Source organism: Clarias gariepinus, chromosome 5, assembly GCF_024256425.1.
Source record: "Clarias gariepinus isolate MV-2021 ecotype Netherlands chromosome 5, CGAR_prim_01v2, whole genome shotgun sequence".
Classification (NCBI taxonomy): domain Eukaryota; kingdom Metazoa; phylum Chordata; class Actinopteri; order Siluriformes; family Clariidae; genus Clarias; species Clarias gariepinus.
In genome coordinates, this window is record NC_071104.1 from 33943864 (window position 1) to 33968106 (window position 24243).

General features: G+C 39.1%; 1 protein-coding gene across 2 annotated transcripts in view; it reads left to right on the forward strand.

The window, feature by feature from the left end:
- Nucleotides 1-24243, forward strand: part of cerkl (ceramide kinase-like) — an 85314-nt gene that overhangs the window by 26846 nt on the left and 34225 nt on the right. For both annotated transcript variants that reach the window (XM_053496153.1, XM_053496154.1), the window contains exons 3-4: nt 13015-13146; nt 23285-23348. In XM_053496153.1, the coding sequence (XP_053352128.1) occupies nt 13015-13146; nt 23285-23348 (196 nt within the window). The remainder of the gene's footprint in view (nt 1-13014; nt 13147-23284; nt 23349-24243) is intronic.

The window sequence follows — 24243 nt, forward strand, 5'->3', positions numbered from 1 at the left end:
TAGCGGTAAAGAGGAGGTTTAATAATGTCCTATAGTTGGTCAGTTGACAGGGTCGCGTTTATTTAATCGGGGGTTCGATCACCGTTAGTTTAAAGGATTCAGAAACTTAGCCAGTGCTAAAGGAAGAATTAATCATTGGCCTAATATTTTTTGTCATTGTTGGTGAAAAACCAAAAGTGCCACTACATACTGATGCTGTATATGTTCCTGTAGTGGTCTTATTCCCCAATAACTTGAACCTGAAGTTGTAAATGATAATATAAGTCTTTGTCCTTCCATGAGATTTGACCAATTTTCCTTCGTTTACATTTTAATGTGGTCTGATTTAAGGTGAGCGTGTATCGTTATTCCATCATGCTTGATTTTTTTCCTCTCTTTAAAGTAGAGCTAAATTATGTAAAGCGTAGATTTATATATGCACACATTCAAAGTTTGCATGAAGCAGGTGGACTGAAACTTCTCTCACACTCTCTCTTTCATTCATTCTTTCTCCGTAATGTGGGGGCTTTGCTCTTTATCCACACTCTCCCCAGTTGCCTCTCTGTCCTCTCTTGTCCAGGTGTTGATGAACAGCAGCATGCTGGCATCTCGCACTACATTAGATTCCCACATTAGCCAACCTGCGCTAATGCATTTCTTGTGCCACATGTCGCCACGCATGACCGCCTGCTGAAAATGATTCCTTGATAGCAGCACTTAATAAAGGATGTTGTTCTCTGCCTGCCTCTCACAGCCACACACACACCCACCCGCCCGCACACACACACACACACACACACACTGTATTTTCAACAGCGGGATTATCTCTGTTGTTTTATGGCTGCGTCCGAATCGTCGGCGCCACCTCCCTGCGGATTACAGGAACCCGTTACTTGCTCACCTGTTCCAGCAGTTGCATGGTTCCTGGCTCAGTGTTTCCCAGGGATCCCTTAATAATGTTGCACAATAGAGGGTGTGTCCCAGCTGACACCAAACACAAAAGGTGTGCCCCCCCCCCCATCGCCCCCCCGCAAAAAACCCAACCCCTCCCTCGGACCTTCTCAGCGCGCTTTCATTTTGTTCTCATTCAAGGTGGGCATCACCTCAGCCTGACAAGCCGTGCGATGCAGCCTGACTCGAGCATGAGCGCTCGGAGCGGGGCCGCAAACCACGAACGAGAGTAAGAGAAATAGAGAGAAGCCCTAGGACAATAGAAGCACCTGTAGTAAGGAGCAATGCACGAGGCTCTGTCCGATAGCCTCCGATTGAGTGTCTCTAAACCCCCTTTTGAAAGATTAGCGGGCGCAAGGTCAATCCGGAGGCCCTGCTAGACCTGGGAACGCCCCCTCTGGACACATAATGTGCTCATGGTGCTCGTGTCATAGCGAGTGGTCACACTTCTGCGTCAAGCCGATCTTTATTGTCTCAGAGAGAGAGCAGAATAGTGGAGGTGTAGCTCAAGAGCTTGAGCCGCTGGACCGACGGTCCATTGTGTCCATGTGTGCGGCTGGCCCCGTAGCGTACGCGCCGCATATAATTGCTTTGAGTTGTTTAACAAGATAATAGAGGGGCCGTTTCGTGTCTTGAAGACGGGAAGAAAAACTCCTTTGGAACGCGGATGAAAAAACACGCAGAGAGTTTGACGACGGCCGAGCGGATTACGTTACACATTAACAGCTTTTCCATTAAGTCACCAGCCGTCTCCATGGAGACCCTTTCTCTTGAGACTCTGTGGAAAATGGATGGGTTGGCGTACGTACGTGCGTGCGTGCGTGTGTGTGTGCTTGTGTGCGTGTTGACCCGAGTGCGAGTCATTCAGGGGAAAAAAAATCTTCTCAGACTTCTCAGTCTTTTAGTGTGTTTACAGGCCAGATGGACATAACAAGCGCACTCACGCTCTGCTTTGCGTCTGACTCTAATTAAGGCCGCTAATTAGATGACTTTGTAGGTGTCGAATCAGGCTGAAGCGCATGATCCAGCACAAATGCTGGAAGAATGGATGAAAAAAAAAAGGCAGGTCTAAGAGAATAGAGATGTGTTCCTCGGTTCCTGTACTGAGGAAAAAAGAGAAGTAGAGTCAGAACTGTTATAATGAAACCGGTGCCAGATACCACAGTACACCTACAGAGCACACCTTCCTGTGGAGGCCAGGCCTTAACGGGTTATCGCTGCTTTTGGTGGCAAAAGAGTGACATACTCTATATTCGGCTTTAATGTTATGGCTGATTTTGTGAAAAAATTTAGAAATTCCTTACTAGGAAAAAGAGAAAGTCTTACCAAAGTTATTTTTATGCAGCTTTATTTTATTTATTTATTATTTTTTTTATGTTTAATAAATGGTTCCAAGAGCGTGCAGTGGAGTTTAAGTTGTTCTATCTTGGATTAACTATGTACCTTACTATGTAGGGTAGGATTTTCTCTCTTTGTATTAACCTCTCAACCCCGTTGGTTTTAAATACTTGATAGAGACACATCTGTAAGTGACTCAGGATCAGGGTGACTTACAGATGTGTCTTTATCAAGAATGTAGGGCATCTTCCAAATGCTGTAGATGATTTGCTATAGTATTAATAAAAAAAATTTAAATAAGAAGAAAACCTTTAGAAGTGCAACTTAAGTAAAAAAAAAGAAAAGAAAAAAAAGAGTACATACAATTTAGAATAAAGAGAATAAATGTTTGTGTTTTTCAGACTTCCAGAATATATTTTTTTCTGCACGTTCATGTTCGAGATTTTATCATTGTAGTTTTGTTTTATTTCCTGTTTGATAAGATGCTATGGCAGAACGCTTTCTGTACTTTGCCCTCCCAGTACAAGCCCACCTGTCCACCCTGCTCTAACATTATTCTACTTTTAGTCTGTTTAAATAAAATTATATTGTATTTTATTGTGTAATATTCTTTTGATGATAGTTTGCTAAATTGAACTTTTATAATAATAATAATAATAATAATAATTCAATTCAATTCAATTCAATTTTATTTGTATAGCGCTTTTAGCAATTTTCATTGCCGCAAAGCAGCTTTACATAGTCAAAAGAATTATTTAGATAATAATAGTAGTAATAGTATAATAATAATAATAATAATAATAATACACATTTGAGCTCAACCGACTGGATTGAAGGAATGAGTAATTAATTTAAGTGAGTAAATCACTCCCTCTTGATTTTCAAGAACGACTGGGCTACTCAGTGCGGATGAAAGGAAACGGAGAGAATAATTAGATGAACGAGTGACACCGTCTGTTGCGGTGTTTCTCCGCGGGGTGGACAGATGCTGGGGTTCACTGCGCTGTAGGTAACGGTGCGTATCAGTTTCTCAGAGTGCCGTGTGTGTGTGTGTGTGTGTGTGTGTGTGTGTGTGTGTGTGTTCCCCTGACTCATTTCTTCATCTTATCTGTCGCTCCCAGAGGTAGAAGCGCTCAGACATAACGGAGGCACATGACACATGTTGCTTTATTTTAGTCTCACAAAGCAGACCAGGAAAATATAAATGCCTTAACAGCTTTTGTGTTGGATTTGACTTTTTAAAGCAAAAATTTAAGCTCAGACAGTCAGCCACAACTTGTTAGGTACTGAGTTTGTATATGCTGCCAGTACAAACATACCTGCTTATAAAAATGGATTTCTTCATTTGTGTTTATATATATATATATATATTTTTTTTTTTTTCAATTTTACACATTTACGGTACGCCGAAGATATTTTCACATGGAATTATGCAGTGTCTGGGGGGAAACGTGTTAAATGTTTAAAATTCATAACAGTATTTTTTTTTTATAAAGTTTTGCACAATCTGTGTTTTCTAAACCTGCTTCATGATACTGTTTTACCCTGGAGACTTTCCTTAAAGGTCCCATATTTTACTATTGTTTTAACAAATTAACACAGCTGTCTCAGAGTGTGTCTGTTTATTCACCAGATAAAATAATCCTCGTATAATCCAGTGTTCAGCCTCACTTTATTTCACTTCTTTTCAGATTTTGTCGTTTTAGTGCCTGTGTAAATGATCTACTGTGTAAACTGAGCAACAGGGTGGGGGGTGGGGGGGTGGGGGGGGGGGTGTATCGTCTTATATGATGTCACATTAGAGGGAAAATCGACTTGCCTTATTTAAACGTTTCAAAAATAAAAAAAAAACAAAAGGCAGCAAGTGGTTTTTGCTCATGTTTTGAATGAATGTCTAAAAAGATTATAAAGTGATTTTTGCATAGTGAGTCCCTTTAAACGTAAAGTTCCTCACTGCTTCACCCAAATTCTAAGTGAAAACAACTTGTTTGCAAGAAAAATAATAAAAGTTTTAAGTAAGATGTAGTTACTTTAAGATATAATGACTTTTTAAAATGCTATTCATACTTCAATAGAAATTTATTTACATGATGTTGACATACAGTTCACTCGGGCCTCATTCTAGTCGTTAGGGAAATAAGGGAGTCTTTTAAGTTTAGCTAAAGTCAAGTGAAGTGTATTTTACATCAAATCAATTAAAAACTGTCCGAAGTGATTCAAATCAAACCTCGTCACTGCATCAGTTTTGTTGTCTACCTTTAAAAAAACAGGAGTTAATATGTCATAAAATGTAGCAGCCAATCATGTTTCAGTATGCAAATGAAGTATTAAATTAAGTATTACTTTTGTACCTTTTTCGGTTTAATGGTATTTTCGTTGTGAAGTCACTACACCAGGCGATTTATTGCTAACTATATATCTTTCTAAACAAGTTCGAGAGGAATGTGGTTTGAGGTGAGGGTATGATCACAATGCCATGATGACACGATGCCAAACTGGTATCTATTATCAGCGTTTAAAATATGAGACTCAGCTCATGTTATTATTATAATTTTTTTGATCAACATGCGTTTGCGTTCTTTTTATTTTATTTCGAAACAAGTACAATGTCTTCCAGAAAAACTCAAATCCTCCAAGCTGTGGTTTAACTCAGAAATTCAAAAACGACTGTAAATGACTGAAAAGCTCGAGTGCTAGGATTCGGAGGCGCAGGCCAAGTCTCCATCTCATGTCTCCTCCTCCTGGAGCGTCCCCCCCTGTGTGTGATCCCCCTGCTCGAGGGGACAAATCTGGAGACTCCCTGCTGTTAAAGCTCGCTAATGCCAGTCCCTGATTCTTCGCCAGATGCTCCTCTCTTGGCACGGGATCTGAGGAAGCGTCTCGGCGCTAGGCCCGCGTGCGGAGAGGAGCGCCTTCGCTCTTCACCCGCCCGTCTCCTGTATGGCCGCTCGTCATCGTCCTCCTCCTCCTCGCCGTTGTTCTGACCTTTCCCACACCGAGGCCTCCAGCCTGCGCCGCCACTTGGGGATTTTTCACTGCAAAAATAAGACATCTGTTACTGAGGATTAGCCCGTTTTTCTCCGAGCTCGCTTGTGTGCACTGGGTTCAGGCAGCAGGGCAGCCTTCAGACCGCTCATGCGCGATATTACAGCACCGAGCGCGTGGCTGTGGCTTTCTACATCTCGCTTTTTTTTATTTTGCGTTAGTGCTCTCGCTATTTCTCTCTGACAACGTTTCCTTATACAAATATAAATAAATAATTTAATATTTGAAATATATTGATCAAATATAATGATATATGATATATATTTAATACGATTAATAATCTATCTATCTATCTTTCTATCTATCTATTTGTCTGTCTCTATTTGTTGGTTCTTCTGTTTTTACTCTCTTGATATGTCTCGTTCTTTCTGTCAGCCTGCTTGTCTGTCTGTCTGTCTGGTGGTCTGTCTGTCTATCTATCTATAGGTCTGTCTGTTGGTTTATCTGTCTCTGACTGTGCCCTTTTCTGTCTGTAAGCATCAGTCTATAAAGCTACTTATCTATCACCTTTCCAGAGTGTACAAATACATGGATATCCCCAAGCAGTCCTACTTTGACTTTCCCTCCCACAGTGGCGAGCTGAATGATGTAAGACGTGTATGGTGGACATTCCATGAGGTCATCAGGTCTGGAAGAATGGATGATGTGGCCACTCAGCCACTCAGAGGCTTGGCTGTGGTTCTGTGTGTGTGTGTGTGTTAATGTGCTGATGTCACCCAACCCTGCCGAGCGTCTGTGTGCATCTGCGTGAAGCTTCTCAGACTCTCCCTGTGGACCGGCCCCTCCGCCACCAGGGAGCTTTTCTCCCGTAATCATCAGTAAATTACCTGAACATGGTGTCGGGTTACACATCGATCTATGCAGCTAAACAAAAGCTCTGCTGCACTGCCCGTAAAGCACAGCCAACCTTCACTCCCTGTGCTAATGAGAGAGAGAGAGAGAGAGAGAGAGAGACACAAGAGAGTACAGTGGGAAACACTGTCTTAGGGGATATAATGCACACTCTGACAGACAGACAGAGAGAGAGAGATTGCAATTTATTGAGTAGAGAAACAAATAAAGAGAAAGAAACACAGACAGATAGGTAGGTCAACAGACAGACTGACAGTGAAATGGATCACCATGGATAGATTGATCGATGGAAGGCCAGACAGGCAGTGGCATAGATGTAGAGATGAAGAATAATAGGAAAAAGACAGAAGCACGTAGGCAGGGACATGGATGAGGGCATACAGTAGATACCAGATAGATAGAGTAGATTGGTAAACAGACAGATATATAGTTGGACATACAGACGGAGAAGTATGAAGTAGCCAGATAGATAGATAGATAGATAGATAGATAGATAGATAGATAGATAGCAGGTTTAACTTTCCACATAGTTTAGGAGTGTGTTAAATGCACTTTGTGCACTGGTGCGCAGTCATGTTGGAACAGGAAGAGGTCGTCCCCAAACCGTTCCCACAAAGTTGGGAGCATGAAATTGTCCAAAATGTCTTGGTATGCCAAAGCATTAAGAGTTTCTTTCACTGGAGGTAAAGGTCCGAGAACAACTCCTAAAAAACAACCCCACTCCAGTTCTAACATGACTGTCCATAAGGACATGGATGACCGAGTTTGGTGTGGAAGAACTAGACTAACCTGCATAGAGTCCTGACCTCGACCTGATAGAACACCTTTGGGATGAATTAGAGACGAGACAGATAGATAGATGAGAGGATGGGTGGATGTAGGGGTATATAGATGGATGAATAGATAGATAGATAGATAGATAGATAGATAGATAGAAGATGGAATGAAATATCCAAATGAAGACTGTAGATACACACAGACAAACAGAGACAGACATAGACACAGACAGACATGCTTGACATGATGTATGTAATGTGAGTTATGGAGAGTAAGACTGACGGTGCAGTAACTTTATTTCGTCGTGTTCATCTTCAGCTCATGTGGCAGATCGTGTCTGATGGTCAGCTCCCTCTGAGCGTACTGTACTGTTTGAACCAGTAGCGTTTGTGCCTGTAAAAGGTCAGTCTCTGTGTAACTATACACGTGAGTACAAATGGCTGTGCGCTGTTAATCGCCGTGGCCTTTTGCGCCATGAAAACAGTCCGCAACCCGAGTGCAGGTTCATCACCGGGATCTGATTCCTCAGAGACGTAGCGCGACGTTTGCACTAACTCAGGATTATGTACCATAGTAACACCAGGCAGCACACGGCGCAGGCTTTACAGCCCATCTTCACACACTCCGCTTCCTTTCACCCACACATGCATACACACAAACACATGAGATGATCATAACATCGGTACAATTGTATGAAGTTTGGAGCGGGTATTTTCTGGCTGATTGAAATCCCTGTGACTCATGGGTAGGTGTAAATATAATAATCTAAAATTATTTTTGTTGCCCCTCTATGGAGTTAATCGATTTGTAAATGAGGAATAATTACACTAATAGACGTCTTGCAAGTCCCAATTTGCAGATATATAACTGTCGATGCTGTTGATGTTCAACTCATATATAGACATGGATGTATTAATACACATTTGTTCGCCACTTTAAAAAGTTACACCCTGCTAGTCTTGGGTTGAACCTCCTTTAAAACCTTTATTCTTTATGACATACAGTAGATTCAACAAGGTTCTGAAAACATTAATCACAGATGCTGGTCCATATTGACATGACATCATGATGCAGTAGTTGCAGATTTGTTCTTCTATTAACTTCTATGATGAGAATCTTTCCGTTCCACCACATCTCCAAAGTTCTCTATTGGATTGAGTTCTCTCAAGGTTGTTTGAGGAAAGTGAACACATTGTCATCTCCAGGAAACCAGTTTTGAGATGATTTTAGTTCTGTGACATGGAGTATTATCCTGTGGTTATAAAGGGATAGATGCGGTCAGCAACAATACTCAGGTAGGCTCTAACTTTTAAATGATGCTCAGTTGGTACTAAGTGTGCTCTGACAATCTCTCAAGACAATCTCATTACACCACCAACATCAACTGTTGATACAAGGAACTGTTGATACAAGGGAGGATGAACCCAGGCCTTTATGTTGTTTAGACCAAATTCTGACCTTCTGACCATCTGGATGCCACAGCTGTAATTAAATCTCATCAGAACAGGAAATGTTCTCCAATCTTCCATTGTCCAGTTTTGGTGAGCAAATTTTAGCCTCAGTTTCCTGTTCTTAGCTGACAGGAGATGCACCTGGAGTGGTCTTCTGCTGCTGCTGTAGCCCATCTGCTTCAAGGTTCAGAGATGCCCTTCTTTATATCTCAGACATCTCCTTTGGCATCAACAAGACATTTTCCCCCAGAGAACTGCCACTCACTGGATATCTTCTCTTTTCAGACTGTTCTCTTTAAACACTGGTGATGGCTGTGTAAAACTCCCAGTAGATCAGCAGGTTTGGAAATACTCAGACCAGCACATCCCGCATCAACAACCATGCCTTGTTCAATGTCACTTAAATCACCTTTCTTCCCCATTCTGATGCTCAGCAGATCATCTTGACCATGTGTACATGCTTATAGGCATTGGGTTGCTACCAAGTGATTGGCTGATTAGATATTTTGGTTAAGGAGCTCTCAAACAGGTGTACCTAATGTATATATAAAACATTATAACCAGCTCAATCATACAGTTACACAGACTTCTTATTAACATTATGAATATATATTGATCAGAAACCTTTTTTCCAATTTTTTTATCATTTTTGACATAATATACAACAATTGTTTCATAATTTTTTCATCATATAACATCATACTTTCAAGCTATGTCATGGGCTCTACTCAACAGGAAGTCAGTTATTTTGGGTTGTTTGCAAAATGAACCCAATGGATTTTGGTATACTCCTCCAAGGGGATTTATACAATCCTTGCAAAACCATGATAATATGATCTCAAGACATTGAGGATGCAAAATTGCGAAGGGATTTTTGATGTCTCAAACAGTTCAGCGGTGGTGAGCACTTAAGCTTATGGCGAAAATTGGCTTCCTTAGTTATATTATAGCGGGTGAGGATGCTGCCTACTGTTACAATTAGTCAGGACCGCCTGTGACACACTCACAGTATGAGGTACTGGGCGATGGTGCTGGTGCTTGGGCCCGATCATCGCTGCTTTGCAACTACAGTATATTTAAGCTTTTAAACTGGTATGAAAACTGAGCTAAACTTAGTCAGACGTTTATAAAAATCTAAATCACATACATTGTTTAGGACTTTTTTATATTTTTGCTTTTTATACACCGTGACGTGAGTTTACGGGAGCTTTGTATTTATATATTCCAGCCTTGTGCTACATATTTAGGTTGATGGAGCCACAAACAAAGTATAGCTCTAACAGTCAGCTAGATAGTGTAGTTTTTATTAATGCTTATTGATGACACGACATCAGTCAGTGTCCTGAACCAAATTAGCATGTTTGTGTGACATTACTGAAGAACTGGAGGCAAATATTTGTGAAAATTCTGTTACTCCATTAGTAATTACAATAAAAATCTATATACAGCCGAACCTCGGCATACGTGGGCGAGTTCATAAGTTCTTGAAAATTCCTTTTTGCAAAATGCAATTTTCAACATTATTATATTTATGCATATAAAAGCAATCAAAACATTTAGAAAAGACCTGTAAATAAAGTAAAATAAAAAATAAATAGACAAATAACCTCACTTTAACTTAATTTATGATTCTTGTTGCTTTAAAAATTAATCTAAAAGTGGCTTCTTTTTATTCTTCTATCGTCCTTGCTACCATTCTTGGGACACATGGTGCTATGTCAGTAGTGTCACTACTGTAATTCTTGCACAAAATGCAAAAAACAAAAACAAAAAAAAATGTAAGCTTGCTTCGCTTGACTTTCCATGTCTACCGGAAGTACGCATGACTGGCTCGGTCGCTCGTATAACAGAAAAGATTTGTATACCAAGGCAAATTACTTGCAAAACTTTAGTTCTTAATGTGAAAATTCGGGTAGGGGCGTTCGAATGCCGAGGTACCACTGTACTAAAAAACACACAACTGAAACCAAACATGCTTATTCTAATTGATTGTATTTTTTGCTCTATATTTCCTTAAGCACTTAATTTGAAACACATCTCATTACTTTTCAGAAGTGATGCCATTAATGGTCCTTGGAATGCAATATAATCAATTCTATATAGAAAAATGTTAAGTGCTACATCTCTGTTTGAACTGTGACCCCGTGTGACACCGGAGACCCTGCGATGTCAGGAGGAGGGATGATGAGAGGGCAGTAGCTTGTTAGTGGGCTGATGGTAGGAACCTTCGGAAGGGATTAAGTAGGAGTGTATGGGTGGGAGCTTGTGTGTGTGTGTGTGTGTTAATTTGAGATTTTATTGATTTTATACCCTCCAGGAGGAAAGACCTTCCTGCTAATGATGAGTTACTAATATATGCTTAGATGAGAAGAGAGAGAAAGAGAAAGAGACACAGAAAAAAAATAATATGAGTGATATTTGTCTCGACAAAAAGACTGGACACAAAAATGGTGGTAACAGAGTGAGAGCATGTGTTTGTGAGCATGTAAGAATCCGCATTGTTTGTGCGAGTGTGTATGCGTGCATGTGTACGAGCCCAAAGGGTGTCTTTATTCATGACTTCCCCACGAATCCTGGCAGAGGTTCAAGCGCGGCGAACAACAGCGGCAGTCGTGACCTTTCCACTCCGAGTGGGGTGAACTTGCACCGTGTCTGAGCACAAAAGCTCCATTCAGCAGGAAGGATGATCATTTTGGAGCTCTGAGCTCTTACACACACTTACACACTCACTCACACACACACGCACACACACACACACAGACACTGACAGATGTGAGCTCCCCTACACGGGAGAAGCACAGAGCTTTTAAATCAATACCCATGGGGATCACATTTACGCTACCACTCATTCATTCCTTCTTTCTCTCTCTCTCTCTCTCTCTCTCTCTCTCTCTCTCTCTCACTCGCTCCCTCTGCTTCAGTAGCTTTCCATCTGTAAATTTCCCACTCAGTGCTATTTATCAGTAAACACAACTCTTAAGAAGAAGAAGAAGAAGAAGCAGGGAATCACGATATGATGAAGAAGAAAAGATGAAAGATGAAGATGCTGAAGTAAGAGAGGAAAAGCAGGAAAGCGAACAGTAATGACTAGAATCAAAGAGTATGAAAAAACATGAAGGAGAAGGTGTGGAACGAGAGGATGAAAAGGATTTAAAAAAAAGAAAAACGGAAAAATAAGAGGCTTTTTTGCATCTTAAAAGAACTTTGTGGTTTTCATGTGAGTTCTGAGAATGTGTAGATGCAGCTCTGTAATTGTTGAGCCTAAGGTAAGCTGGTGATCGACCCACAATCCCCTCAATTCCCTCCTCAATTTACATAAAAAGCAGGGAAAGTTTATTTTTCATGATAGTTGATTGTATACATGTCTAAAAATGACTTAAAATTTAATTTTGCATAATAGGGACAACCTGTCCTTTAAGGACATACTGTTCTTATTTAGCTTATTGGTTTGTCCAATTTTTTTTTTCTTGTGTGTGTGCATTTGTGTGTACAGTTTATATCCATATCTGTAGCTCAAGTCAAGTCAAGTAGGCTTTTATTGTCACTTCAACCATATACAGTTCACTACACAGTGAAACGCTATAAACAAATGAACAACATTATTAACAAAAAACGAACTAGCTAACCAAGAAACCTAATTAGCTGGCTATCTGGGACAGGACAGATTGACATTTTAAGTTAAACAGAGAACTTTCTATGTTTTTATACAAAAGAGACAACATAAAGTGCACGTGCAAATGTGCAAACAATAAATAATAAAATAATAATAAATAATTATTCTCATTAAATTAAAGATGGGAACAAATGTTTTGATGTGACAATCTTCAAAGCGCCTAAAGATACAATTTAAAAAGTGTCTGTTTATCTAAAAACCTCAGCAGCGACCTCGTTTCCCCTCTCGTCTGTTCCAACCACTCAGCATCACCAGTATACTAATCACCGGCCTGATCATCTCTCATCATCTGCACCTGTTTCTCACTGAGTCATGCATTAAATTAGATGTTTTTTTTAAATGCTTAAATGATTCATAGGTCACTGTGTGTCTTAACCAACAAAGGAATTCCTCCGAAACTGCTCAGGGGCAGGGACTGGAATAAAAACAAGAAAAGTATATTTAAAAAATCCTTCAGGAGGCCTGGAGAACTATTCCTCAAGACTACATTAAAATATTAAAAGGTGTTTTTTTTTTGGCATAGTACTGTACACTAAAACATTTGAACCATACAAAACACAACAACAACAACAACATAATGGGGGAGAGCATGCAAACTCCAGGCACACGGTGGGAATCAAACCTGGACCCTGCAGTTGCAATGCGACAGTGCTGGACACTACACCACCATGCAACCTTGTTTAGCTTCTTAAAGGTCCAATAAATGAGAAAACATTGGTTATATATTATGTTATATATATATATATATAGCAATTATGAGGTTGTTAGTTAATGTAGCTGTATTTTACATTTAGACAAAATGTACGTACAATATAGTGACCTGCTATTATTGCTAGCATCATTATTGCTAGTGTAACTCTTTTAACCGTTTTTTTTTTTTTTATTATATTAAAAATGGCCATTTGAACAAAGTACCCCCCCCCCCCTCTCTCTCTCGTCTTGTTGCAGGTTTTAAGCATCGTCCTAAGTCACTAAAGGTCTTCATAAACCCTATAAGCCACAAGAAAGAGGCGTACCAAATCTACCGGGACCGGGTTGCTCCACTGTTTAAGCTCGCTAATATACAGACTGATGTCACAGGTATGACACACACACACATACACACACAGTTTGATTACTTATTCTTATCTTCTTATTCTTATCACAACAAGCATAGGAAAGGGTTGTCTAATTATTTTTGTGACGACTAGGTGATTGTGAGAACATTTAACACTAATTTAAATATGTTAATAGTTGTGGTAAAGAAAAACGAGATTCATTCCATTTTCATTGATTCATGCTTTCAACTATAAGTTTTATGTCCCTTTAGCCAGGACAAACCCTTCACCTCTTATCGCTGGGCTTGGGACCGTAAGTCCCACACCAGAGTTACTGTAAGCCTGAAGTTAAATATGAATAAAGTCAAGATGATATGACACCGGATGAATCTAGAGCCAGTGGGAGTTCAAGTTCAAGCAGGATTGGACAAGCATCTACAGCGTTCACCTTAAATCAAGCAAATCCTTGGAAAGAAAGCTGTAAAATCAAAAATCCCGGTTTGACTTGAACATCTCTTTGTATATTACAAACCAGAAGGTTCTGAAGGTGTTCAACACATTTTATAATTAAATAACGATTTTAGTGTTAGACATCAATCATGTAGCGCATCAGCCATACAAGTACACATCGATATGACAAAGTAACACAGAGTAGAGTCTGTTACGACGACACTGTGGTATTGTGTCTATTTGTACAGTTTAACGGAATAGAATAAAAACACCAAACCTTTGATCGGTACGAAACTTTCTAGCTCTCTGTCTTCAAAATAGGCTTCTGTCATGTTATTGTTGCTATGGTTACATCTTGGGGCATTCTCTCACTCTGTTCTTGTCACTTTTAATTAAAACACACACACACTGTGGCATGTAATTGATTATAGCCACATTACTCATTTTTATCTTGGTGTAATGACAAACATAAAAGTAGTTCGTGAAGCCTAAATATAGGCCTAGCCTACATGATTACTTCTGATTGTCACAGTTGCATTATATTATTAACATTTACCTAAAAATATTATTAAATTTTGGAGTCTAATTGCAGCCAATTTAAAACAGTATTGTCCATGACCATGGCGTTTATATATGAGTAAGCCCACTATACTGTACATATACTGTACATGATAGCATCGGTAATACACACTGTTGCAATGACAATGTTTTCTATGCCGTTAAATAGGGTTTATTGAGACGACTAAGTGTAAGGCAGCAAGTTTCGGTCCAGGACATATGGGCCTCTGCGTCCTGTGGTTGCAGGATGACATCATGGTGTTTAGGGGATTGTGCCTCCTCAGGGCATTACTGGTGACTGAGGTACACTAATGTCTGCCCTCAGGCCAATGTTCTACCACATTGTTCACCCTTCAGTGTATACACACACACACACACACACACACGGCAAATCAATATGTTAGGCATAAGAATGCCGCGGCTTAGAGCCGATTCCTAAACGGAATAGAGGTAAATAAATTAATTCATAATGAATTAATTATCACATAATTAAAACATGAAAATGATGAAATTAGAAGAATGGTACTTTGGAGAAAATGACAACTGAGGAAGTGAATTTCCTGAAAAGACATTAAGACCCGCATAAGAGACAGGAAGGTGATTGACATTACACTGTAACCTTTTCATAGATACATGAGAAACAAAATATTTCCCCCTTTATCAACCCACCATGTTCAAGCATTTCACCATTCTGGTATTTCCCATTCTTTTTAGTCACTTGCCATCCATTGTCTAAATGCTAATGTCGAAACCGAACCTTTTTTTAGATCTTCAAAAGATGCACCAGAGACTTACCTCCATATCAGACGTCTTTCATTAAGCAGGTTAAAATCGAGGCTGTTGTCATGAATTAACAATCATATCCACACAATATAAGCTAGGTCGTTATCTTGACATAGTACTCATAAAACTGACTTTAAGAGTTTCACACCAATTCTTTGGTTCATTGTTAAAAATGACTAGCCTGAAGATTTATGGTGCTTTGGCGGGCAAAACATGCTACAGTTAGTAACGTTAGCCTCGGTGGGGATAAATTGAACAAAATAACTTACAAAGCAAGCATCAAAGAACATAAGTTTTATAAGTATTAATTCAGCCTTTATGTGTCTCATATGTATACATTACTGCACAGTGAAAGCTGGGGTTATAGGCTGAAGAATGCGAAGAATAAGCAGTTTCAATGTGCAGTAATGGCGTAGGGTCAGCCATTGTACGGCGGCCCTGAAAATAACAGTACGTATGGGTTCAGGATGTGAAGTTGAGTCACAGACACTCTGAATACTGCAGGTCGACTAAAGTTTAAGGATTGAAGCAAATGCAGCTTGGAATAGTTCTTCATAGAAAAAGCAGTCCAGAGAAAAATGACTTTGGTGTAAGTGTGGAATATTAGCCATAAATAAACAATAAGCACTCTTTTTTCATGTGAAAGGTTTGGAGTAGGAATTGATGTTAGTGTGCCTGTTAGGCTGACTCTTAGGCTAAGAGGTTTTTTTTTTTGGCAATAAAAACATGAATAACATATAATCTAAGGTCTTAGTTTGGTCTAGATCAGTTTATTCAATAGGGATTTATTAATGTGTTATTATTCAATTATTAATTAGTAGATTATTAAAAACTCATGTGATAAAATTTTGCCTTTTATAGTGAGCTGGTCATAGTTGAGACATCTCCAAAGGGTGAATGATAATGATCTTTTTTATCGCACCTTGTGAATGCCTTAGCTATTTAGATGTTCAATAGCAATTAACGATTGACTTAAACAAATTAACTATATAGTCAAGTGGGAACCAACATTTTTAATAAATTACCAAATTTTGTTTTGTCAACAAAAACTTTATCAGCAACAGATAATCTAAAGATCTTTCTATTAAAAAATATACATCCAAACTCAAAGAAGAAAAAAATGGTGAGGGTGATTTTTTCTCATATGGTTTTCATGTACACACACTGGAGTCATATGTTACTGTCCAACAGAATTAAATTAGACAAAATAATTAACTTAAACTTACCATTAAGATAACTGAATAGAGCCAAAACAAATGTAACCTAATCCTAGGCAACTCAGCTACGTCAAACATTCCCTAACTGTTCTTAATGTAACTTTAGTAAGCTCTGACAAATCACACCTAACCTAAGTTGACCTTAACAATCCTAACCCAAGGCAGTTCAGCCAAACCTAACCTGGCCGAACTGAACAGAACTGAAACAAACCTCATCGGGTCATCTTTTTCAAATCTAATCGAACCTAATCCGAGCCAGTACAACTTCATCTAGCGTTATCGACCTAATCCAGGACAATCCTATTTAAACTTCACTGAATAGAACTGAGGAGAACCCAACCAGACTGAACATAAGTGAACTAACAAAACTAGACAGAACGGAAACAACCTAAAGTGAACTTAACCTAATCTATACACGCCCATGCCAGTGCAAACAACCATAATCTTCTTAAGCTTAACTTAAAATAACTTATTTAGCCTAATGAGAACTTATTATGATGCAGTTGAGCTTTTCTTGCCCACGGTGTAGACACTAAACCTGTAACATACTGTACTCACTGTATAAACCTGGGCAACTGGAGCACTCCTGTTTCATCTGTATTGCAGATGAATTTATTTATATCCGGTTGTTAAGTTAAAAAGTGTGAAATCTGAATGTGTTAAATAGATTGTGTGATGTGTGTGTGTGTGTGTTCATATCAGTTTGTCTGCCTGCATGGAAGTAAGTTATTGTATATGTGGATATTAATATACCTTTTGATAAATGTGAACTTTGTATGCATGTAGGTAAGTGTGTGTGTGTATGGGGGGGGGGGGGGGAGTGTCATGGGGCAAACGGGGGAAAGGGGGGTTTGGGTGTTGCGGGTTCACACACTCATAATCATGAAGCATTGTGTGTTCTCGGGCAGTAACCTGACCCAGGGGGTGGAGCTAAACCCATCTGTTCGAATCTAGTGCAGGACTTCCCACTCTTCCCATTCAACACATCCAGTCTCATCCACACAGAGTTAATCATAAGAACAAGATCACACACACAAATCAGTCATACACAGAAGCACTCTCAATCCTCCTTCTGTATACACACACACACACACACACACTCGGTTAGACTGCTTTCCTCCTCTGTAGGGCTCGGGAATGAGCCGCGTTGCGTTGTGTGATTGATCTGTCATTCTTGTCAGCCCAGGATCACATTATGTTCACATTATCTTCTCCATATGAACATTTGATATAAACTAAACAAAACATACCATGCTGAGGGAGAAGTTTATTTTATGTGGATAAACTTTTCGAGCGTGCAAAAACAAAACAAAACAAAAGATTAAAATGAAGAAAGAAATTTGTTGAAAAAAAATCTGACCCTCATCACACCCTAACCCTAATGTAACCTATTTTTTTTTTTTTTTGATTTAACAGATGATTATACAGATTCACCTGGATGTTTTTACTCTCTTTCAGACCATTCTCTTTAAAAAAAAAAAACCTAGAGATGGCTGTGCGTGAAAATCCCAGCAGATCATCAGTTTCGGAAATACTCAGACTAACCCGTCTGGCACCAACAATCATGCCACATTTAGAATCGGTTTGAACTTCAGCAAGTCGTCCTGACCGTGTCTACACGCTTAAATGCACCGAGTTGCTGCCAAGTGATTGGCTGCTTTAGATATCTGCGTTAATGAGCTCTCGATCAGGTGTACCTAATGAAGTGGCCATGAGTGTATTGTTAATGGGTTCATTAGCAATTAACAATCGACTTAAACAAATTAGCTAGCTAGCCAAGTGTGAAACAACAGCCTACCGAAATACACCTTTAACGGGCTGTTAGGATTCACCATTTTCATGCGTTTTAACTAAACTGTTCAAAGTGGAAAACGCAATGTAGTTATTTGTTACTGTTGCTTCTTTAATTAATAAAGTGGTTTAAATGCATACTAATGCACTTACAGTATGATGCATACCTTAAGGTGCTTTGACAGCCCTGCTTTTTGACAACACGAGCAAATCTAATCTACGAACTGGTGACAAATTTGGGTCAAATCAAGCTGGTTTAATTCTATATAGAAACAGTTCTCTACTGCCGGGGTGGATTTCTGTCTTCTCAGGATGATGACTCTGCAACCATGCACAGTTTATAAGGGCTTACAGAATGTTTTCAATAAATAAAATGTACAGAATGTACAGATAAAAAGGAGGAGGAAAGTGATGTGAATCTCTACAGTATGGTGACAACAAGTTTAAATTTAATTAAATTTTTTTTGTATAGCGCCTTTAACAATTGTCATCGTCGCAAAGCAGCTTTACACGATCAAAAGAAATTATGGATGTTTGTACGAAATGTGACTGTGAATCAATCAAAATGATAAGAATGACGATGATAAATAAATTTGGACATGATTTATTATTAATAATAATAATAATAATAATAATAATAATAATAATTATTATTATTATTATTAAATCATGTCCAAATTTATTCACGCAGAATGTTTTTATGCCATTATCACAATCACAGTCACATGACTTATTGATACATTGTGACTTTTACTCATCTGATTATTTGGGTGACTGCTCTCTCTGGCATCGTTATTATTCTTTTACTAAGGTATAATTACAGATGCAGACCTTCATATCAACTGTTTAACACTGTGCTACAAGGTCAACACTGTCATGTATCGCAAATCATTATGAGAATGTTCAGTCCTCGGAAACAGCTAAATCTCTCTCTCTCGCTTTCTCTCTCACTCACTCACACACACACACACACATATACACAAACAGCAGGCAGTCTTTCCTACAGAGCAGTCTGGGCTCTAATGGATATGGCTGTGTGATCGCAGAAGTCATTGGAGCAGTAATTCGGCTCGGTGATGGTTTGGCTCCGGGGGGGCAGCGACTGTAGCACGATCTCCCACCATTAAAAGACACTTTAGCATAATCGAAATTAAAGATCTCATTCTGCAGGGCATTGCTTTGCGCAATTGCGATAGAATTAGCCTCGAACATTATTGAGAGAAATGTGCAGGAGGAAGGAAGTCTGAGATGGTGGCAGCTCATACTTCTGTTTAGCGTTTAAATCTTTTATTTCTTGGAAAGCCACCTTGTCTACGCTCTCGGCATTGTCGTTGAAGTACTTTAAAGATGAGGTGCAAAATGTTTCACCATTTTTTCATTTGATGTTCTAATATCAAGATGTCAATCAAAACTGGTTAATTAGAGTTGCAGGAGAATGAGCGATGAGCCTCCGTGTAGGTCATTATTCATGAAGTGAAGTCAGTCTACATGAGCTGCAGTTCTGTTTGACCAAATCCAGCAGGAGACAGAGAAACGCTTCAGGGGTCATTTGTCCTTTGGTTTGATTTGCTGTTACTCCCCCTGTAGGTCACTTTGGAAAACTGCACTTTTATTTTAACACCCACTAAGCACCCTATTTTTTCAATGTTTAGTGAGTGGCATATAGAAATTTGAAGGATATCTAGGAAAAAAAACTTTATAACACATGCAACATATACTGTACTATAAAGCTGCAGTATTTCTGCAGATGTCCACATACTTTTGGATATAGTATTATAAGTCAAACATAGTGTAAAAAAATTTATTAGGTTGCTAAGGTATATTAAAGGCAAATAATTAATGACGTTAACAAGTGGAATATTTCGAAAAAAGAATGGTTATACTGTACTGTATGTTTGCGTGCATTTTTATACCATAGTCTTAGTATCTTTTCGTTTTTCTGCATTACCCCTGGGTAATAAAGTAAGTTGAGTAAGTTCCCTGCCATTATTTATTTTTTTATATTATGTGAATTTGACCTAGTAACTTATTTTTGTGGTTACAGCTACAACAAGAAAAAGATGAACAATAAAACCACCCAGGTTTTTTGTTCCCCTTGTGCCACCAGGGCAGCTCTGACTCCTCTGGCGTGGGTCTGCAGGCCCTCTGGGGGTGTGCTGTGGTGTCTGGCACCAGGACATTGGCAGCAGATCCTTTGGGTGCTGTGGGATACGGGGCGGCGCCATCATGAATCAGATTTGTTTGTCTGGTGCTTCTCATGGGTGTTCAGTGCTTTTATATCACGGCCAGCATTTACTTTTTTTTACCAATTTGGCTGCATTGGCTTTTCTCCGGAATCAGACGGGATGTGCTGGCCTTTGGTAACCTGGCCTTTGGGTGCAAATGATCCTGTCTTATATTAATTGATGGAAACTTCAAAGCTCTTGTGCAAGTTGCATTGTTAAAGGGCGTCTTCCAAATGCTATAAATGTAAACAAATGGCAAATCAAATCAAATCAAGTCAAGTCAAGTCTGCTTTTGTTGTCACTTCAATCATATACGGTTTAGTACACAATGGAACGAAACAACGTTCCTCCAGGACCAAGGCGCTACATGCAACATAAATTAACAACATAAATTAACAGAATCTAACTAGCTAGTTAAGAAACCTACTGTAATTAGCTGGCTAGCTGGAACAAGACAGATTGACATTTAAAGTTAAAAAGGGTCTCGCCCCAAGGAGCCAATAGTTGCAACCCAGCCGTGGTGGTATATTACTGATAATCAATATGTGTGTTAATGTTATGTGGTGGTTATGTTATGGCAGATCCATATTGCGTGTCTTCTGCTTTTCCTTAGTTTTTTAACTAACTTATTTGAAAAGTCTTGTTGCAACCTACTTATCTATTGTTATGACCCGCTAAGTTACTAAGTAAAGGTGAAATATCAAGTGAGTAACTCTTACTTTTTTAGTAACTATTAATGTGTTAATAATTTTTTTATTGGAAAAAAGAACTGATATCTTTAGTTTAATTCTTTTTTTTTGTGCAATTTTCATTTCATGTAGTGTAATCTTTCTATTTTGTCTTATCTTTAAATTTTAGGTCATGGACGATCGTATAAGTGTTCCACTGCGTATCACACTGTGTATGGTGGTGGTCATGACAAATAAACCTTTTAATATGAAATAAAAAATTATATGCATTTGAAATAAAATAAATATTATATTCAATTCAATTTTAATTAAATTTTATTTCTATAGCGCTTTTAACTCTGGTCATTGACGCAAGGCCACCTCACAGAATCTAAAGAAAATTATGGAAATGTGTATAAAATGTGAAAAATGTGTATGCATTAAAATGATCAGATTGTCCTCCTTCTATGCTTAAATAATTAGTTATAATATAAAAATAAGTTACTTAGCAATAATGATAAGTTAGTAAATCATAACAACTAAGTTTAAATACATGTTAATAATAATGAGTTGGTAAATCATAATAATGAGATAGAAAGTCAAAATAACAAGGTTTCTATAATAAAATTATGTTATTAACTCAAAAAAGGGTTAAAATGATTAGGGCAGTGTCTTCAGTCAAAATGATTAGGGCAATGAGTTGGATCAGAGGTGGGAGGTTTGAGCCATTACAGCCAGTGCCAGTCCCAGGCCTGGTTAGAAAATGTAAGCTTTGTGACAGGAAGCGCATCTGGTGTAAAACCTGTGCCAGATCTTGCAGCTCAAATGATCTGATGTTGTGACCCCTAGGATATAAGGAACAAAACTGAGCTATCAAGTCAAAATTTTAAGTGGAAATCATGAGATACAGATTCAGATAGATGACCCAGGACATTAGTTAAAAGAATTAAAAAAAAAAAATAAATTCTTGTGGTTCAGGACATTCATGCTGACATAGCCATATCAAGCAAGGATATAATAGAAGCTGATTGATATGGGTGGGTTTCCAAACTGCCTATAGTGTAAGTGTGTGTGAGTGTACTTGTGCCCTGTGATGGACTGGCACCCTGTCCTGGGTGTACCCTTCCTATTGTCCTGAGTCCCCTGGGTTAGGCTCCAGGCCTCCTGTGATCCTGTACAGGATAAGCGGTATAGAGAATAAGTGAGAGAGGAGTGATACAGTATGGGTGGAGACAAGACGCTGGATGTAAAATCTTACCCTAATCTGTATATCAGATGCCGTTATGTGATTGCAGCAATGAAATAATATAGGATGATTAAAAGAAAAAAACTCTACATATAAACAATATGCGGAATGATTATATCAGTGTTATTGTAGATGAATCTGCTTTTGTGTGTCCGTGTCGCCAGGGCCAGGAAGATCTCCCCTAGCAGGATTACTCTCCATGTTCTCGCCCGATCACCATCCATCTGCGAGTGGTAAATCTGCTGGGTGGTGAGCTTCATCACATGTGGGCACAGCTGCCATTTAGTCCATGCCAGAGGTGCCCCAGAAAACATTAACTGGGGCAAGAGTAGAACGAGTGGAGAGCATGAGGTGTCATCTGCAGTGCTGCCTTTCTGTTCTCCAAGCATTCGTTAGCATATTTCCTGGGCATCTACTGTATATCACATCTAAACTTCAACTATATTAGTATTATTACTGTTATTGACTATAGATAGGAGGAGTGGAAACCCTCTAGGGAACACATTGCATGTCTCAGATGGATATGATTATTCATGCAGTTATCAAATCTGCCAGTTATGTGGCAACCGAACAGTGCATAAACATCAGGTACATACTGTACGGTCAGGAACTTCAGTTTAGTGAAAATTGTGATCTCTGTGACCTTCGCATGGTTGTATACAGGTTATACCAAATAGTTAAAATATATATATATGGTTCTGGTTTATCAACAGATTGACACATATATTATCGCTCGAATATTGTAACCAGATATCCACTCTTTACAACCATGCTGAGCTGAAAAGCATCTCAGCTTTCATGTCCTGCAACAGCATCGCGTTCCTCTTCTCTCAGCTAAAAACAGACACCAGTCTTGAGGCGTATACATATTATATCATATTACAAAGACTATATTTCATATACTGTTGGACTACTGATGTGATCCATTGACCTGATTTTGTGTTCCCAGTGATGTTTATGCTGAAATATGATTTTGCGTGGGCAGCGCCAGAGCTGACCTCGTTTTTACACGGCCCCGAACACAAGAAGGCTGTTCGTTTTGTACCCCATCTCTTTCTCTTGATTAAAAATGCAAACAGCATGCGGATATAAATTCTGCTTTATAGCCAGGACCATATGCTCGACTCGAGCTGTGTGCCAAAGCTTGGATGAGGGTACTAAAGGCCATCTTCACTGCTCCTGCTTATTTATTCTTTTATTTACTTATTTATTTACTTGTTATCTCTATTTGTTTCCCTCGCAGTCACTAAGAGTAAAGGCCACGCTCTGTCCATCCTGAAGGAGTGCAACCTGGACGAGTACGATGGGTAAGCGAGTCTTCTCTTCTCTTCTCTTCTCTTCTCTTCTCTTCTCTTCTTTTCTCGATGTACCTTAAGTGCTTTCCGTTCCCTGTGTCTACCCACCCTCATTAAAATCCCTCTTTCTCTTTTTATCTCTCTCACTCTGGTGACACCAAGTGTGAACCAGATGATGGAGATAATATTGCACTAGACCTGCTCAATGTCACCTCCAGATGAGTCTTTGAGCATTTACCACTGATAAATAAAATAGGGTTAAAGGAAAAGGTAAAGAAAGAGGGTCATCATAGCAATACTCTGGGCAGCACTGTGGGGTGCCTGTCTCTCTCTCTCTCTTTCTTTCTCTCTTTCTTTCTCTCTTTCTCTCTCGCTCGCCCTTCATTACGGTAGGCCACTGTGGGACCAGTCAGGCAGGTGGATCTTTAATTACTTGCACTAGGAGGAGTGATGGAGCACAGTGTGGCTGGATAACACAATCTCTCTTACACACATACACACACACACACACACACACACACCAAACTCTTAGGTCCTCTAAACTAGTGCACTGGCATCCACTTACCCCAACAAGATCAATTCAATTCAATTTTATTTGTATAGCGCTTTTAACAATTGACATTGTCGCAAAGCAGCTTTACACAATCAAAAGAAGTATTTTGTATGAAATGTGAATGTGTATGAATCTAAATGTTAAGACTGTCCTTGATGGTAATACTATACTGTAGGAAGAAACCTTGAGAGAAACCAGACTCAACAGAGAACCCATCCCCATTTGGGTGATAACAGATAACAGGAATTGATCTGCATCATGCTTTGTGTGACTGGTAGTTCAGTATAACAGGAGACGTGTTAAAGTTTAAATGGCGTCCAGTTCATTCCTGGAGGCTCGAGTAGACTGTAAGAC